General features: G+C 48.4%; 1 protein-coding gene across 1 annotated transcript in view; it reads left to right on the top strand.

Moving 5' to 3' along the window:
• LOC132805525 (brevican core protein-like) overlaps nucleotides 1-17,896 on the top strand; it is a 67,641-nt gene extending 49,745 nt beyond the window's left edge. Inside the window, exons 8-13 of the mRNA XM_060820637.1 lie at nucleotides 10,610-10,740; nucleotides 13,424-13,582; nucleotides 14,725-14,807; nucleotides 15,612-15,756; nucleotides 16,918-17,100; nucleotides 17,823-17,896. Of these exons, the coding sequence (XP_060676620.1) occupies nucleotides 10,610-10,740; nucleotides 13,424-13,582; nucleotides 14,725-14,807; nucleotides 15,612-15,756; nucleotides 16,918-17,100; nucleotides 17,823-17,896 (775 nt within the window). The remainder of the gene's footprint in view (nucleotides 1-10,609; nucleotides 10,741-13,423; nucleotides 13,583-14,724; nucleotides 14,808-15,611; nucleotides 15,757-16,917; nucleotides 17,101-17,822) is intronic.
• The last annotated feature ends 246 nt before the right edge of the window (nucleotides 17,897-18,142 follow it).

The following is an 18,142-nucleotide window of genomic DNA, read 5'->3' as shown; positions in this document are numbered from 1 at the left end:
ACCCTCACACTCTCTGTGTTTAATCCTCCCACTCTGTGTTTAACCCTTTCACTCTCTGTGTTTAACCCTTTTATTCTCTGTGTATAACCCTCACAGTCTGTGTTTAACCCTCTCATTCTGTGTTTAACCCCCTCCCACTCTCTGTGTTTAACCCTCTCGCTCTCTGTGTTTAACCCTCCCGCACTCTGTGTTTAACCCTCCCGCACTCTGTGTTTAACCCTCTCGCTCTCTGTGTTTAACCCTCTCACTCTCTGTGTTTAACCCTCCGATTGTCTGTTTAACCCTCTCACTCTCAGTGTTTAACCCTCCCACTCTCTGTGTTTAACTCTCTCACTCTCTGTGTTTAACTCTCCCACTCTCTGTATTTAACCCTCTCACTCTCTGTGTTTAACCCTCTCACTCTGTGTTTAACCCTCCAACTCTCTGTGTTTAACCCTCTCACTCTGTGTTTAACCCTCCCACTCTGTGTTTAAATCTCTCACTCTCTGTGTTTAACCCTCACTCTCTGTGTTTAACCCTCCCACTCTGTGTTTAATCCTCACAATCTGTGTTTAACCCTCTCACTCTGTGTTTATCCCTCACACTCTGTGTTTAACCCTCACTCTCTGTGTTTAACCCTCTCACTCTGTGTTTAACCCTCCCACTCTCTGTGTTTAACCCTCTCACTCCCTGTTTTTAACCCTCACTCTCTCTGTGTTTAACCCTCTCACTCTGTGTTTAACCCGCACACTATGTTCAACCCTTACACTCTCTATTTAACCCTCACTCTCTGTGTTAAACCCTCACTCTCTGTGTTTAACCCTCTCACTGTGTGTTTAACCCTCCCACTCTCTGTGTTTAACCCTCACACTCTCTGTGTTTAACCCTCTCACTCTGTGTTTAACCCTCACACTCTGTGTTTAACCCACACACTATGTTTAACCCTTACACTCTCTATTTAACCCTCACTCTCTGTGTTTAACCCTCACTCTCTGTGTTTAACCCTCTCACTGTGTGTTTAACCCTCCCACTTTCTGTGTTTAACCCTCACACTCTATATTTAACCCTCACACTCTGGGTTAAACCCTCTCACTCTGTGTTTAACCCTCCCACTCTCTGTGTTTAACCCTCACTCTCTCTGTGTTTAACCCTCACACTCTCTGTGTTTAACCCTCTCACTGTGTTTAACCCTCACACTCTGTGTTTAACCCTCACTCTCTGTGTTTAACCCTCTCACTCTGTGTTTAACCCTCCCACTCTGTGATTAACGCTCTCACTCTCTGTGTTTAACCCTCACACTGTGTTTAACCCTCCCACTCTCTGTGTTTAACCCTCCCATTCTGTGTTTAACCCTCACACTCTCTGTGTTTAACCCTCCCACTCTCTGTGGTTAACCCTCTCAGTCTGTGTTTAACCCTCACACTCTCTGTGTTTAACCCTCCCACTCTCTGTGTTTAACCCTCTCACTCTGTGTTTAACCCTCTCACTCCCTGTGTTTAGCCCTCTCACTCTGTGTTTAACCCTCTCACTCTCTGTGTTTAACCCTCACTCTCTCTGTGTTTAACCCTCACTCTCTCGGTGTTTAACCCTCACACTCTGTGTTTAACCCTCACTCTCTGTGTTTAACCCTCTCACTCTCTGTGTTTAACCCTCACACTGTGTTTAACCCTCACACTCTCTATTTAACCCTCTCACTCTGGGTTTAACCCTCCCGCTCTCTGTGTTTAACCCTCTTGCTCTCTGTGTTTAACCCTCTCACTCTCTGTGTTTAACCCTCCCATTGTCTGTTTAACCCTCTCACTCTGTGTTTAACCCTCCCACTCTGTGTTTAACCCTCCAACTCTCTGTGTTTAACCCTCCCACTCTCTGTGTTTAACTCTCTCACTCTCTGTGTTTAACTCTCCCACTCTCTGTGTTTAACCCTCTCACTCTGTGTTTAACCCTACAACTCTCTGTGTTTAACCCTCTCACTCTGTGTTTAACCCTCCCACTCTGTGTTTAACCCTCTCACTCTCTGTGTTTAACCCTCACTCTATGTGTTTAACCCTCCCACTCTGTGTTTAATCCTCACAGTCTGTGTTTAACCCTCTCACTCTGTGTTTAACCCTCACACTCTGTGTTTAACCCTCACTCTCTGTGTTTAACCCTCCCACTCTCTGTTTTTAACCCTCACACTCTCTGTGTTTAACCCTCACACTCTGTGTTTAACCCTCCCACTCTCTGTGTTTAACCCTCACACTCTCTGGGTTTAACCCTCACACTCTGTGTTTAACCCTCACACTCTGTGTTTAACCCTCACTCTCTCTGTGTTTAACCTCACACTCTGTGTTAAACCCTCACACTCTCTGTGTTTAACCCTCTCACTGTGTTTAACCCTCACTCTCTGTGTTTAACCCTCTCACTCTGTGTTTAATCCTCCCACTCTCTGTGTTTAACCCTTTTACTCTCTGTGTATAACCCTCACACTCTGTGTTTATCCCTCTTACTCTCTGTGTTTAACCCTCTCATACTCTGTGTTTAACCCTCACACTCTCTGTGTTTAATCCTCCCACTCTGTGTTTAACCCTTTCACTCTCTGTGTTTAACCCTTTTATTCTCTGTGTATAACCCTCACAGTCTGTGTTTAACCCTCTCATTCTGTGTTTAACCCCCTCCCACTCTCTGTGTTTAACCCTCCCGCACTCTGTGTTTAACCCTCCCGCACTCTGTGTTTAACCCTCTCGCTCTCTGTGTTTAACCCTCTCACTCTCTGTGTTTAACCCTCCCATTGTCTGTTTAACCCTCTCACTCTCAGTGTTTAACCCTCCCACTCTCTGTGTTTAACTCTCTCACTCTCTGTGTTTAACTCTCCCACTCTCTGTATTTAACCCTCTCACTCTCTGTGTTTAACCCTCTCACTCTGTGTTTAACCCTCCAACTCTCTGTGTTTAACCCTCTCACTCTGTGTTTAACCCTCCCACTCTGTGTTTAAATCTCTCACTCTCTGTGTTTAACCCTCACTCTCTGTGTTTAACCCTCCCACTCTGTGTTTAATCCTCACAATCTGTGTTTAACCCTCTCACTCTGTGTTTATCCCTCACACTCTGTGTTTAACCCTCACTCTCTGTGTTTAACCCTCTCACTCTGTGTTTAACCCTCCCACTCTCTGTGTTTAACCCTCTCACTCCCTGTTTTTAACCCTCACTCTCTCTGTGTTTAACCCTCTCACTCTGTGTTTAACCCGCACACTATGTTCAACCCTTACACTCTCTATTTAACCCTCACTCTCTGTGTTAAACCCTCACTCTCTGTGTTTAACCCTCTCACTGTGTGTTTAACCCTCCCACTCTCTGTGTTTAACCCTCACACTCTCTGTGTTTAACCCTCTCACTCTGTGTTTAACCCTCACACTCTGTGTTTAACCCACACACTATGTTTAACCCTTACACTCTCTATTTAACCCTCACTCTCTGTGTTTAACCCTCACTCTCTGTGTTTAACCCTCTCACTGTGTGTTTAACCCTCCCACTTTCTGTGTTTAACCCTCACACTCTATATTTAACCCTCACACTCTGGGTTAAACCCTCTCACTCTGTGTTTAACCCTCCCACTCTCTGTGTTTAACCCTCACTCTCTCTGTGTTTAACCCTCACACTCTCTGTGTTTAACCCTCTCACTGTGTTTAACCCTCACACTCTGTGTTTAACCCTCACTCTCTGTGTTTAACCCTCTCACTCTGTGTTTAACCCTCCCACTCTGTGATTAACGCTCTCACTCTCTGTGTTTAACCCTCACACTGTGTTTAACCCTCCCACTCTCTGTGTTTAACCCTCCCATTCTGTGTTTAACCCTCACACTCTCTGTGTTTAACCCTCCCACTCTCTGTGGTTAACCCTCTCAGTCTGTGTTTAACCCTCACACTCTCTGTGTTTAACCCTCCCACTCTCTGTGTTTAACCCTCTCACTCTGTGTTTAACCCTCTCACTCCCTGTGTTTAGCCCTCTCACTCTGTGTTTAACCCTCTCACTCTCTGTGTTTAACCCTCACTCTCTCTGTGTTTAACCCTCACTCTCTCGGTGTTTAACCCTCACACTCTGTGTTTAACCCTCACTCTCTGTGTTTAACCCTCTCACTCTCTGTGTTTAACCCTCACACTGTGTTTAACCCTCACACTCTCTATTTAACCCTCTCACTCTGGGTTTAACCCTCACACTCTCTGTGTTTAACCCTCACACTATGTTTAACCCTCACTCTCTCTGTGTTTAACCCTCACTCTCTCAGTGTTTAACCCTCTCACTCTGTGTTTAATCCTCACAGTGTTTAACCCTCACTCTCTGTGTTTAACCCTCACACTCTGTGTTTAACCCTCTCACTCTCTGTGTTTAACCCTCACACTGTGTTTAATCCTCACACTCTCTATTTAGCCCTCTCACTCTGGGTTTAACCCTCACACTCTGTGTTTAACCCTCACACTCTGTGTTTAACCCTCACACTCTCTGTGTTAACCCTCAATCTCTCTGTGTTTAACCCTCACACTATGTTTAACCCTCACACTCTGTGTTTAACCCTCACTCTCTCTGTGTTTAACCTCACCCTCTGTGTATAACCCTCCCACTCTGTGTTTAACCCTCTCACTCTCTGTGTTTAACCCTCACTCTCTGTGTTTAACCCTCCCACTCTGTGTTTAACCCTCACTCTCTGTGTTTAACCCTCTCACACTCTGTGTTTAACCCTCTCACTCTCTGTGTATAACCCTCACACTCTGTGTTTAACCCTCTCACTCACTGTGTTTAACCCTCTCACACTCTGTGTTTAACCCTCACTCTCTGTGTTTAACCCTCTCACTCTGTGTTTAACCCTCCCACTCTCTGTGTTTAACCCTCTCACTCTCTGTGTTTAACCCTCTCACTCTCTGTTTTTAACCCTCACTCTCTCTGTGTTTAACCCTCTCTCTCTCTGTGTTTAACCCTCTCACTCTGTGTTTAACCCTCACACTATGTTTAACCCTTACACTCTCTATTTAACCCTCACTCTCTGTGTTTAACCCTCACTCTCTGTGTTTAACCCTCTCACTGTGTGTTTAACCCTCCCACTCTCTGTGTTTAACCCTCACACTGTCTATTTAACCCTCACTCTCTCTGTGTTTAACCCTCACACTCTCTGTGTTTAACCCTCTCACTGTGTTTAACCCTCACTCTCTCTGTGTTTAACCCTCACACTCTCTGTGTTTAACCCTCTCACTGTGTTTAACCCTCACACTCTGTGTTTAACCCTCACTCTCTGTGTTTAACCCTCTCACTCTGTGTTTAACCCTCCCACTCTGTGATTAACGCTCTCACTCTCTGTGTTTAACCCTCACACTGTGTTTAAACCTCACACTCTCTATTTAGCCCTCTCACTCTGGGTTTAACCCTCACACTCTCTGTGTTTAACCCTCACACTATGTTTAACCCTCACTCTCTCTGTGTTTAACCATCTCACTCTGTGTTTAATCCTCACAGTGTTTAACCCTCACTCTCTGTGTTTAACCCTCACACTCTGTGTTTAACCCTCACTCTCTGTGTTTAACCCTCTCACTCTGTGTTTAACCCTCTCACTCTCTGTGTTTAACCCTCACACTGTGTTTAAACCTCACACTCTCTATTTAGCCCTCTCACTCTGGGTTTAACCCTCACACTCTGTGTTTAACCCTCACACTCTGTGTTTAACCCTCACACTCTCTGTGTTAACCCTCAATCTCTCTGTGTTTAACCCTCACACTATGTTTAACCCTCACACTCTGTGTATAACCCTCACTCTCTCTGTGTTTAACCTCACCCTCTGTGTATAACCCTCCCACTCTGTGTTTAACCCTCTCACTCTCTGTGTTTAACCCTCACTCTCTGTGTTTAACCCTCCCACTCTGTGTTTAACCCTCACTCTCTGTGTTTAACCCTCTCACACTCTGTGTTTAACCCTCTCACTCTCTGTGTATAACCCTCACACTCTGTGTTTAACCCTCTCACTCACTGTGTTTAACCCTCTCACACTCTGTGTTTAACCCTCACTCTCTGTGTTTAACCCTCTCACTCTGTGTTTAACCCTCTCACTCTCTGTGTTTAACCCTCTCACTCTCTGTTTTTAACCCTCACTCTCTCTGTGTTTAACCCTCTCTCTCTCTGTGTTTAACCCTCTCACTCTGTGTTTAACCCTCACACTATGTTTAACCCTTACACTCTCTATTTAACCCTCACTCTCTGTGTTTAACCCTCTCACTGTGTGTTTAACCCTCCCACTCTCTGTGTTTAACCCTCACACTCTCTGTGTTTAACCCTCTCACTCTGTGTTTAACCCTCACACTCTGTGTTTAACCCTCACACTATGTTTAACCCTTACACTCTCTATTTAACCCTCACTCTCTGTGTTTAACCCTCACTCTCTGTGTTTAACCCTCTCACTGTGTGTTTAACCCTCCCACTCTCTGTGTTTAACCCTCACACTGTCTATTTAACCCTCACTCTCTCTGTGTTTAACCCTCACACTCTCTGTGTTTAACCCTCTCACTGTGTTTAACCCTCACACTCTGTGTTTAACCCTCACTCTCTGTGTTTAACCCTCTCACTCCCTGTGTTTAGCCCTCTCACTCTGTGTTTAACCTTCTCACTCTCTGTGTTTAACCCTCACACTCTGTGTTTAACCCTCACTCTCTGTGTTTAACCCTCACACTGTGTTTAACCCTCACACTCTCTATTTAACCCTCACTCTCTGTGTTTAACCCTCACTCTCTGTGTGTAACCCTCTCACTGTGTGTTTAACCCTCCCACTCTCTGTGTTTAACCCTCACACTGTCTATTTAACCCTCACTCTCACTGTGTTTAACCCTCACACTCTGTGTTTAACCCTCACTCTCTGTGTTTAACCCTCTCACTCCCTGTGTTTAGCCCTCTCACTCTGTGTTTAACCCTCTCACTCTCTGTGTTTAACCCTCTCACTCTGGGTTTAACCCTCACACTCTCTGTGTTTAACCCTCACACTATGTTTAACCCTCACTCTCTCTGTGTTTAACCCTCACTCTCTCGGTGTTTAACCCTCTCACTCTGTGTTTAATCCTCACACTCTGTGTTTAACCCTCACTCTCTGTGTTTAACCCTCTCACTGTGTGTTTAACCCTCCCACTCTCTGTGTTTAACCCTCACACTGTCTATTTAACCCTCACTCTCTCTGTGTTTAACCCTCACACTCTCTGTGTTTAACCCTCTCACTGTGTTTAACCCTCACACTCCCTGTGTTTAGCCCTCTCACTCTGTGTTTAATCTTCTCACTCTCTGTGGTTAACCCTCACACTCTGTGTTTAACCCTCACACTATGTTTAACCCTCACTCTCTCTGTGTTTAACCCTCACACTCTGTGTTTAACCCTCACTCTCTGTGTTTAACCCTCACACTGTGTTTAACCCTCCGACTCTCTGTGTTTAACCCTCCCATTCTGTGTTTAACCCTCACACTCTCTGTGTTTAACCCTCCCACTCTCTGTGGTTAACTCTCTCACTCTGTGTTTAACCCTCTCACTCCCTGTGTTTAGCCCTCTCACTCTCTGTATAACCCTCTCACTCTCTGTGTTTAACCCTCACTCTCTCTCTGTGTTTAACCCTCACTCTCTGTGTTTAACCCTCTCACTCTCTGTGTTTAACCCTCACACTATGTTTAACCCTCACTCTCTCTGTGTATAACCCTCCCACTCTGTGTTTAACCCTCTCACTCTGTGTTTAACCCTCACTCTCTGTTTTAACCCTCCCACTCTGTGTTTAACCCTCACTCTCTGTGTTTAACCCTCTCACACTCTGTGTTTAACCCTCTCACTCTCTGTGTATAACCCTCTCACTCACTGTGTTTAACCCTCTCACTCTCTGTTTTTAACCCTCTCTCTCTGTGTTTAACCCTCTCTCTCTGTGTTTAACCCTCTCACTCTGTGTTTAACCCTCACACTCTGTGTTTAACCCTCACACTATGTTTAACCCTTACACTCTCTATTTAACACTCACTCTCTGTGTTTAACCCTCACTCTCTGTGTTTAACCCTCTCACTGTGTTTAACCCTCCCACTCTCTGTGTTTAACCCTCACACTCTCTGTGTTTAACCCTCTCACTCTGTGTTTAACCCTCACACTCTGTGTTTAACCCTCACACTATGTTTAACCCTTACACTCTCTATTTAACCCTCACTTTCTGTGTTTAACCCTCACTCTCTGTGTTTAACCCTCTCACTGTGTGTTTAACCCTCCCACTCTCTGTGTTTAACCCTCACACTGTCTATTTTACCCTCACTCTCTCTGTGTTTAACCCTCACACTCTGTGTTTAACCCTCTCACTGTGTTTAACCTTCACACTCCGTGTTTAACCCTCACTCTCTGTGTTTAACCCTCTCACTCCCTGTGTTTAGCCCTCTCACTCTGTGTTTAACCCTCTCACTCTCTGTGTTTAACCCTCACACTCTGTGTTTAACCCTCACTCTCTGTGTTTAACCCTCTCACTCTGTGTTTAACCCTCACACTGTGTTTAACCCTCACACTCTCTATTTAACCCTCACTCTCTGTGTTTAACCCTCACTCTCTGTGTTTAACCCTCTCACTCCCTGTGTTTAGCCCTCTCACTCTGTGTTTAACCCTCTCACTCTCTGTGTTTAACCCTCTCACTCTGGGTTTAACCCTCACACTCTCTGTGTTTAACCCTCACACTATGTTTAACCCTCACTCTCTCTGTGTTTAACCCTCACTCTCTCGGTGTTTAACCCTCTCACTCTGTGTTTAATCCTCACACTCTGTGTTTAACCCTCACTCTCTGTGTTTAACGCTCACACTCTGTGTTTAACCCTCACTCTCTGTGTTTAACCCTCTCACTCTGTGTTTAACCCTCTCACTCTCTGTGTTTAACCCTCACACTGTGTTTAACACTCACACTCTCTAATTAACCCTCTCACTCTGGGTTTAACCCTCACACTCTGTGTTTAACCCTCACACTATGTTTAACCCTCACACTCTCTGTGTTTAACCTCACCCTCCGTGTATAACCCTCCCACTCTGTGTTTTACCCTCTCACTCTCTGTGTTTAACCCTCACTCTCTGTGTTTAACCCTCCCACTCTGTGTTTAATCCTCACTCTCTGTGTTTAATCCTCACTCTCTGTGTTTAACCCTCCCACTCTGTGTTTAACCCTCCCATTCTGTGTTTAACCGTCTCACTCTGTGTTTAACCCTCTCACTCTCTGTGTTTAACATTCCCACACTCTGTATTTAACCCTCACTCTGTCTGTGTTTAACCCTCTCACTCTGTGTTTAACCCTCACAGTCTGTGTTTAACCCTCTCATTCTGTGTTTAACCCCCTCCCACTCTCTGTGTTTAACCCTCCCACTCTCTGTGTTTAACCCTCTCACTCTCTGTGTTTAACCCTCCCACTCTGTGTTTAACTCTCTCACTCTCTGTGTTTAACCCTCTCACTCTGTGTTTAACCCTCCCACACTCTGTGTTTAACCCTCCCACTCTGTGTTTAACCCTCCCGCTCTCTGTGTTTAACCCTCTCGCTCTCTGTGTTTAACCCTCTCACTCTCTGTGTTTAACCCTCCCATTATCTGTTTAACCCTCTCACTCTCTGTGTTTAACCCTCTCACTCTGTGTTTAACCCTCCCACTCTGTGTTTAACCCTCCAACTCTGTGTTTAACCCTCCCACTCTCTGTGTTTAACCCTCTCACTCTCTGTGTTTAACTCTCCCACTCTCTGTGTTTAACCCTCTCACTCTCTGTGTTTAACCCTCTCACTCTCTGTGTTTAACCCTCATATGCTCTGTTTAACCCTCTCACTCTCTGTGTTTAACCCTCTCACTCTGTGTTTAACCCTCCAACTCTCTGTGTTTAACCCTCTCACTCTGTGTTTAACTCTCCCACTCTCTGTGTTTAACCCTCTCACTCTCTGTGTTTAACCCTCATATGCTCTGTTTAACCCTCTCACTATCTGTTTAACCTTCCCACTCTATTTAACCCTCTCACTCTGTGTTTAACCCTCTCACTCTCTGTGTTTAACCCTCTCACTCTCTATGTTTAACCTTCATACTCTCTGTTTAACCCTCACTATCTGTTTAACCTTCACACTCTATTTAACCCTCTCACTCTCTGTGTTTAACCCTCTCTCTCTGTTTAACCCTCATACTCTGCTTAACCCTGACAGTCTCTGTTTAATTTGTGCAACACTCACATTCTCTGTTTAAGCCTCCCTTTCTCTCTCTAACCCTGTCACTGTGTTTAACCCTCACACTCTCTGTTGCACGCTCTCACTGTGTTGAACCCTCTCACTCTGTGTTTAACCCTCACAATGATATGCAGGTATGAACAGCTCTCTGCCTGTGTTCGCTTGCCCTTGTTGTTCTCTGCACTAACTGCGGTCCAATCAGCGTTTCTGCTGAGATTACACTGAAGGCCCCACATTCTCAGCCTGTCTGTTCCCCTAACTTTCACTTCATGGTCAGCCACTTCCCTCTCTAATGGGTGAGCAGCTGACAGCACCCCGGAACAGAGATGGTTGATCACTCACGGCCCCAAACAGGCACGTGTTGGCTGTAGCTCCCGCTGTGCTGCCTCTCAGAAACAGCGTGTGATAAACAAACTGTGCTGATATCTGATTCAGTCTGGCCGCTCTCATTGTTTCAGATCCCTGCTACCCAAACCCCTGTGTGAATGGAGGAACCTGTGTCGAGGAGGATGACATCTTTCAATGTCTCTGTTTGCCAACCTATACAGGCAGCCTCTGCCACCTGGGTGAGTCTTAGACAGCTGCCCTTGTTCCTGTGTGGGGCAACAGCGGTTCAACTATATCTCCCAGACAACCATCCAAATGTTGTGGTTTTCAAAAGCCATTTCGGAGAATTCAGCACAGCATTTAAGCTGGCATACTGATACTGCATTCCGATACTTTGGGAATGGACACTGTCAGAGAGCCAGTGCTGAGGGAACAGACACTGTCAGAGGGTCACTGCTGAGGGAACGGACACTGTCAGCGGGTCAGTGCTGAGGGAACGGACACTGTCAGAGGGTCACTGCTGAGGGAACGGACACTGTCAGAGGGTCAGTGCTGAGGGAACGGACACTGTCAGAGGGTCAGTGCTGAGGGAACGGACACTGTCAGTGGGTCAGTGCTGAGGGAACGGACACTGTCAGAGGGTCAGTGCTGAGGGAACGGACACTGTCAGCGGGTCAGTGCTGAGAGAGCAGACAGTGTCAGAGGGTCAGTGCTGAGAAAGTGGCCATGTTGGAATGTCAGTGCTGACAGAATTATGCACTATCGGGGGTCAGTGCTGAGGGAGCGGGCACTGTCAGAGAGTCAGTGCTGAGGAAGCGGGCACTGTCAGAGGGTTGGTGGTGAGGGAGCGGGCACTGTCAGAGGGTCAGTGCTGAGACAGTGGCCATGTTGGAATGTCAGTGCTAACAGAATTATGCACTATCGGGGGGTCAGTGCTGAGGGAGCTGGCACTGTCGGAGGGTCAGTGCTGAGGGAGTGGGCATGTTGGAGGGTCAGTGCTAAGAGAGCAGGCACTGTCAGAGGGTCACTGCTGAGAGAGTGGCCATGTTGGAATGTCAGTGCTGACAGAATTATGCACTGTCGGGAGTCAGTGCTGAGGGAGCAGGCACTGTCAAAGGGTCAGTGTTGAGGGAGTGGGCATTGTCAGGGGGTCAGTGCTGAGGGAATGGGCACCTTTGGAGGTTCAGTGTTGAGGGAGTGGGCATTGTCAGGGGGTCAGTGCTGAGAGAGTGGGCACTGTCAGAGGGTCAGTGTTGAGGGAGTGGGCATTGTCAGGGGGTCAGTGCTGAGAGAGTGGCCATGTTGGAATGTCAGTGCTAACAGAATTATGCACTATCGGGGGGTCAGTGCTGAGGGAGCTGGCACTGTCGGAGGGTCAGTGCTGAGGGAGTGGGCATGTTGGAGGGTCAGTGCTAAGAGAGCAGGCACTGTCAGAGGGTCACTGCTGAGAGAGTGGCCATGTTGGAATGTCAGTGCTGACAGAATTATGCACTGTCGGGAGTCAGTGCTGAGGGAGCAGGCACTGTCAAAGGGTCAGTGTTGAGGGAGTGGGCATTGTCAGGGGGTCAGTGCTGAGGGAATGGGCACCTTTGGAGGTTCAGTGTTGAGGGAGTGGGCATTGTCAGGGGGTCAGTGCTGAGAGAGTGGGCACTGTCAGAGGGTCAGTGTTGAGGGAGTGGGCATTGTCAGGGGGTCAGTGCTGAGAGAGTGGGCACTGTCAGAGGGATGGTGCTGAGGGAGCGGGCACTGTCAGAGGGACGGTGCTGAGGGAGTGGGCATTGTCAGAGGGTCAGTGCTGAGAGAGTGGCCATGTTGGAATGTCAGTGCTGACAGAATTATGCACTATCGGGGGTCAATGCTGAGGGTGCACTGCACTGTCAGAGGGTCAGTGCTGAGAGAGTGACTATATTGAAATGTCAGTTCTGACAAAATTATGCACTATCGGGGGTCAGTGCTGAGGGAGCGGGCACTGTCAGAGGGTCAGTGCTGAGGGAGTGGCCATGTTGGAATGTCAGTTCTGACAGAATTACGCACTGTCGGGGTTCAGCGCTGAGGATGCTCTATACTGGTGGAGGGTGAGTGCTAAAGGAGCAAGCACTGTCAGAGGGTCAATGCTGAGGGAGTGGGCACTGTCGGAGGTTCGGTGCTGAGAGAGTGGCCATGTTGGAATGTCAGTGCTGACAGAATTACGCACTGTCGGGGTTCAGCACTGAGGATGCTCTATACTGGTGGATGGTGAGTGCTAAAGGAGCGAGCACTGTCAGAGGGTCAATGCTGAGGGAGTGGGCACTGTCGGAGGTTCGGTGCTGAGGGAGCACTATACTGTTGGAGGGTCAATGCTGAGGGAGCAGGCAATGTTGGAGGGTCAATTCTGAGGGAGTGGGCATTGTCAGAGGGTCAGTACTGAGGGAGTGGGCACTGTTGGAGGGTAAGTGCTGAGGGAGCGGGCACTGTCGGAGGTTCAGTGCTGAGGGAGTGGACACTGTTGGAGGGTCAGTACTGAGGGATTGGGCACTGTTGAAGGGTCAGTGCTGAGGGAGCGGGCACTGTTGGAGAGTCAGTGCTGAGGGAGTGGGCACTGTTGGAGGGTCGGTGCTGAGGGAGCGGGCACTGTTGGAGGGTCAGTGCTGAGGGAGTGGGCACTGTTGGAGGGTCAATGCTGAGGGAGTGGGCACTGTTGGAGGGTCAGTGCTGAGGGAGTGGGCACTGTATATTGGAGGGTCAGTGCTGAGGGAGCGGGCACTATTGGAGGTTCAGTGCTGAGGGAGTGGGCACTGTTGGAGGGTCAGTGCTGAGGGAGTGGGCACTGTTGGAGGGTCAGTGCATAGAGAGCTCTTGCTGTGTGTGTGTTGATGGAGTGATGCCTGACTGGACAGTGGTCTGTGTTGGAGTTGACGCTGTGCTGTTTGTATCCTGAGTTAGATGAAGTGACCTGTGAACCCAACTGGCTGAAATTCCTGGGAAATTGCTACAAGCACCATAGGGTGCGCCGGACATGGGAGACAGCGGAGGAACAATGTCGGAGTGAGGGGGGGCACCTCACTAGTATCATGACCCCCGAGGAACAGAGATTCATTAATGGTAAGCTTTGGGTACAAATGATATATCGCCAAATTCATGCAGAACCCCAATGGCCGTGTACAGGGACTTGCATTTCATTAGCACCTTTCTCAACCTTGAATGTTCCAACATTTCCTATCGCCAGCAAAGGATCGTGCAATCAAAGTCACAGACAAATGAGGTCACTACTTTGTGCACAGCAAGATTCCACAAACGTCAAGTGCTACTGTCACATGCAATCTGATCTTTGTTTTGATGTTGGTGACTTTAGGATGTGCCCCTGGCACATTCCATGCACCCGTGACCCTAGCACACCCCTCGCCCAGCACCTCGCAATTCTGTCAGTGAGATTTTTTTTACATCTGAGCTAAATATCACATCTGAGAAGGCAGCGTGTCTACAGCTTGAGATTCCTTCAGCACTGACCTTCCAACAGTGCCTGATGCAGGGACTACTGGGTTGAGGTTTGAGAGTGTGATTCAGTCTCCCCAACTTAGTGACGGGTGACAGAGACAGAGGACGGGGTGGGGTGGGGTGGGGGGGTGGAGGGGGGAAGAGGGAGAGAGAGAGAGAGAGAGAGAGAGAGAGAGAAAGAGAGAGAGAGAATGGTCGTCACTGAGACTTGACCATTAGCCCATGATTATGAGATTTCTATTCACATGGAGATGGTTTGGTGCCTGCAGTAGATTAAGTCATAAGGACAGGAATATCAGAGGACTTGTCTCATGCTGGGTGTCTCCTGTCCTGTTAACTCCAAATGAGCGTTTCCCACTCCCTCCTCATTCACCTCCCTCTCTGTCCTCATATCTCTCTACTCCTTAGTTCATCATATTTGTCCAGCTATACGCTTAAAAGCAGCAAAGGTTTCCACTTGTCCCTAACCTGTAATGGAACCATGGGCCTACCTTTCCAACAGGGACAATCCAACAATGCTGGGAATTTGGGAAGTTTTATTGCCATGTCCAGCTAGTGGGCTAGCATGACTGCAAGGGGCATCAGGGGGCTTTGGGACATGCGGATGTTCCCCATTGCCCTTAGTTTGGTGGGTAGCGTGGGGCAGGCAGGCGAGGGGAGTGAGTTCCTGGAGATAGCACTGAACCATGGACGAGAGGCGGCGAGTGGTCAACTCTCACTGAACCCCTCTTTTCTCCCCAATTTCCCAGATCACTTCCGGGAATACCAGTGGATCGGGCTGAATGACAAAACAATTGAGAATGACTTCCAGTGGTCAGACGGAAATCAGTTGGTACGTCGCTGAAGGAGGAGGGTGAAGGGATGGTTTCATATCAAATCCTCCCCTTGTGAGTGGAGTGGGGTGAGGGTACAGCCTAGGGCCAATATGGATACCCGGAGGTTGGGGAGCTTTTGTTGAGACTGGATGGAACAGAGTGAGTGGTCAAGGAAGATCCCGGGAACAATGCAGGCACGAACTGGCCTCTGGAGGATGTGGGGGAGAATGGGGGAGAACTGGGGACTTGCTCCCACGGGGAGTGGGGTGAGAATGGGGGACTCGCTCCCACGGGGAGTGGAGGGGGGCAGAATAGGGGACTTGCTCCCACAGGGAGTGGGGTGAGAATGGGGGACTCGCTCCCACGGGGAGTGGGAGGAGAATGAGGGACTCACTCCCATGGGGCGTGTGTGGAGAATGAAGGACTCGCTCCCACGAGGAGTGGGAGGAGAATGAGGGACTCACTCCCATGGGGCGTGTGTGGAGAATGAAGGACTCGCTCCCACGAGGAGTGGGAGGAGAATGAGGGACTTGCTCCCATGGGGAGGGGGGGAGAATGGGGGAGTCGCTCCCAAAAGGTTTAGGAGAGAAGTGGGGTACTCAGGTTAGTGAGGGACAGAATCACCTCCTGTTCATGTATAACCATTTTGAGAGGAGCAGAATGGCCTCCTCCAGTTCCTGTGTAACAGGTTGGTGAGGCGCTGAAAGGCCTCCTCATGCTGGTGTGATCCTCACTGACACTCTCTGTAACAGTTTCTCCTTTTCCTTTTTGTCATGTTGTGGGTTTCCCTCCCCACCTCTCCTCCGGCCTGCGACCCCCAGCTTTATGAGAATTGGTACAGTGGCCAACCAGACAGTTTCTTTGTGTCTGGGGAAAACTGCGTGGTGATGGTCTGGCACAAGGGAGGCCAATGGAGTGATGCACCATGTAACTACTTCCTCGCATTCACCTGCAAGAAAGGCGCCAGTAAGTATGCTGCTCCGCCTCCCATCCTGTACTCGGCAAGCCCACCTGACTCAGCCCTTCCCTTCTTGCTAACCATACCCCTCCTCTCCAGCTCCACCACAGCACCTGCAAATCTCTCCTGTTCGAGTGTCCCCTCCCCCAGCTTTTGCAAGTTTCTGCTGAACTTACTCCCTTTCAGGCAGCACTTGCCCAAAAGAACACAAATTCTCCTCTCGTCCTCCTCCCTCTGCTTCATTTTTCCAAACCTCATCAAGCCATGTACGCCCTCTGGTGACTGCAGCAACAGGCCCTCCCTCATTCCGCTTCGATTGAAATCCCCTTCGCGATTTGGAACGCTCAATTCAATCCCCCCCCCCTCCCCCCTTTCTCTATTCTGAGGGAAACCATCCCAACTTCACAGAATCCCTACAGTGTGCAAATAGGCCATTTGACCCATCGGGTCCACACCGACCTTTCAAAGAGCATCCCACCCAGACTCACCCGACTCTCCGATCCCTGTAACCAAGCATTCCCCACGGCCAATCCACCCTAACCTGCACATCCCTGGGCACTATGGGACAATTTCCCATGGCCAATCCACCCTAACCTGCACATCCCTAGGCACTATGGGACAATTTCCCATGGCCAATCCACCCTAACCTGCACAACCCTGGGCACTATGGGACAATTTCCCATGGCCAATCCACCCTAACCTGCACAACCCTGGGCACTATGGGACAATTTCCCATGGCCAATCCACCCTAACCTGTACATCACTGGGCACTATGGGACAATTTCCCATGGCCAATCTACCCTGGACTCTATGGGACAATTTCCCATGGCCACTCCACCCTAACCTGCACATCTTTGGACTGTGGGAGGAAACCACAGCACCGACAGGAAACCCGGATATACACAAGGGGAACGTTCAAACTGCACACAGACAGTTGCCCAAGGATGGAATCAAACCTGGGACCTTAACGCAGTGAGGTGCAGTGCTAACCATTGGGACACTGTGCTGCTCAGGATTCTGTTCATGAGCTGAAACCCCTTGTTCCCCAACTATCCTATTGCAGGAAAGCCACGCACCCTCCCCCCTGCCCTCTCTCTCTCTCTCAACAAAGGATGTTTGACCTGCTTTTCTGTGCTCTGTCTCCTATCCTGCGGTGGTTGTGTGGATAGGATCGTGTGGGCCACCCCCTGCAGTACCAAAGGCTCAGTTACTTGGCAAGCTCAAAGTCAGATATGAAACCGACTCGGTCGTACGGTACCAGTGCAAAGCAGGCTTCTCCCAAAGCCATGTACCCATCATCAGATGCCAGGCAGATGGCAGCTGGGAGCAGCCACGGATTGTCTGTACACGTGGTGAGTTGCAGTAGCTTCAGCCTGGATGGGGTGGTGAGGTGAGGAAAGGGGCACGGGGCAGAATGTAATATTACTGGATGCTGTTTAAAATGGTTGTTTTGAGGCAGCTTTACTCTGTATCTAACCCCATGCTGTCCCTGTCATGGGAGTGTTTGAAGGGGACAGTGTAGAGGCAATTTTAATTTAAGGTTAAAAGAACAGTGGTAGCTCTACTTTCAATTTAAAAGTATAGACAGGTCTTTACTCAGTATCTAATCCCATGCTGCCCCTGTCTTGGGAGTGTTTAATAGTGGTAACAGTGTATAGAGCTCTATCTATACCTGTGCTATTTTGTTCCTATAAATATTTGATGGGGATAGTGTAGAGGGTGCTTTACCATGTACCTAACCTCTGTGCTGGTTTGTCCTGATGTGGAGGTGCCGATGTTGGACTGGGGTGGACAAAGTTTTTTAAAAAAATCATACAACACCAGGTAATAGTCCAACAGGTTTATTTGGAAGTACTAGCTTTCGGGGGACTGCTCCTTCATCAGCTACCTGATTTTAAATCTGGTGTTGTGAGACTTTTAACCTGTTTTGTCTGAGGAGTGTTTTATGTGGATAACGTAGATAAAGCTTTACTCTATATCCAATCCCAGGATTTACCATAAGTGGAAAGTTGCCCAGTCTTTTAAGCTGCCCTCAATGAATGTTTCCTTGTTCTTTTCCCTATTTCTTGCACAGTTTCCAATTACACCGTGGTGCCCAACAGCCAGGAAGAGGACACCAATTCCTTGGCAGCTATGTTTTTGGAATAAGGAGCTTTGGGAATCTCTCGGGTATCCTACTCATTCCAGATGAGAGGATAGTTCCAGGTCATCACGTCTGTCCAAGCAAATACAACTGGAACTGCTAAATCTCACCCTACAATCTGAAACGGCTGGACTTTTAACTTTGAAAGAATAATTCCGTGTAAAGTTGAACCACTGACTTCTTAGCACGTCCTGTGTGTGAACTAACAGAAGGATAAGAAACACCTTTCTAAGCACTAATAGAAATCCTCT

This window comes from Hemiscyllium ocellatum, chromosome 50 (assembly GCF_020745735.1).
Source record: "Hemiscyllium ocellatum isolate sHemOce1 chromosome 50, sHemOce1.pat.X.cur, whole genome shotgun sequence".
NCBI classification, from domain to species: Eukaryota; Metazoa; Chordata; class Chondrichthyes; order Orectolobiformes; family Hemiscylliidae; genus Hemiscyllium; species Hemiscyllium ocellatum.
The sequence above is the reverse complement of the archived record's forward strand: the minus strand, read 5'-3'. Positions and strand labels throughout refer to the sequence as shown.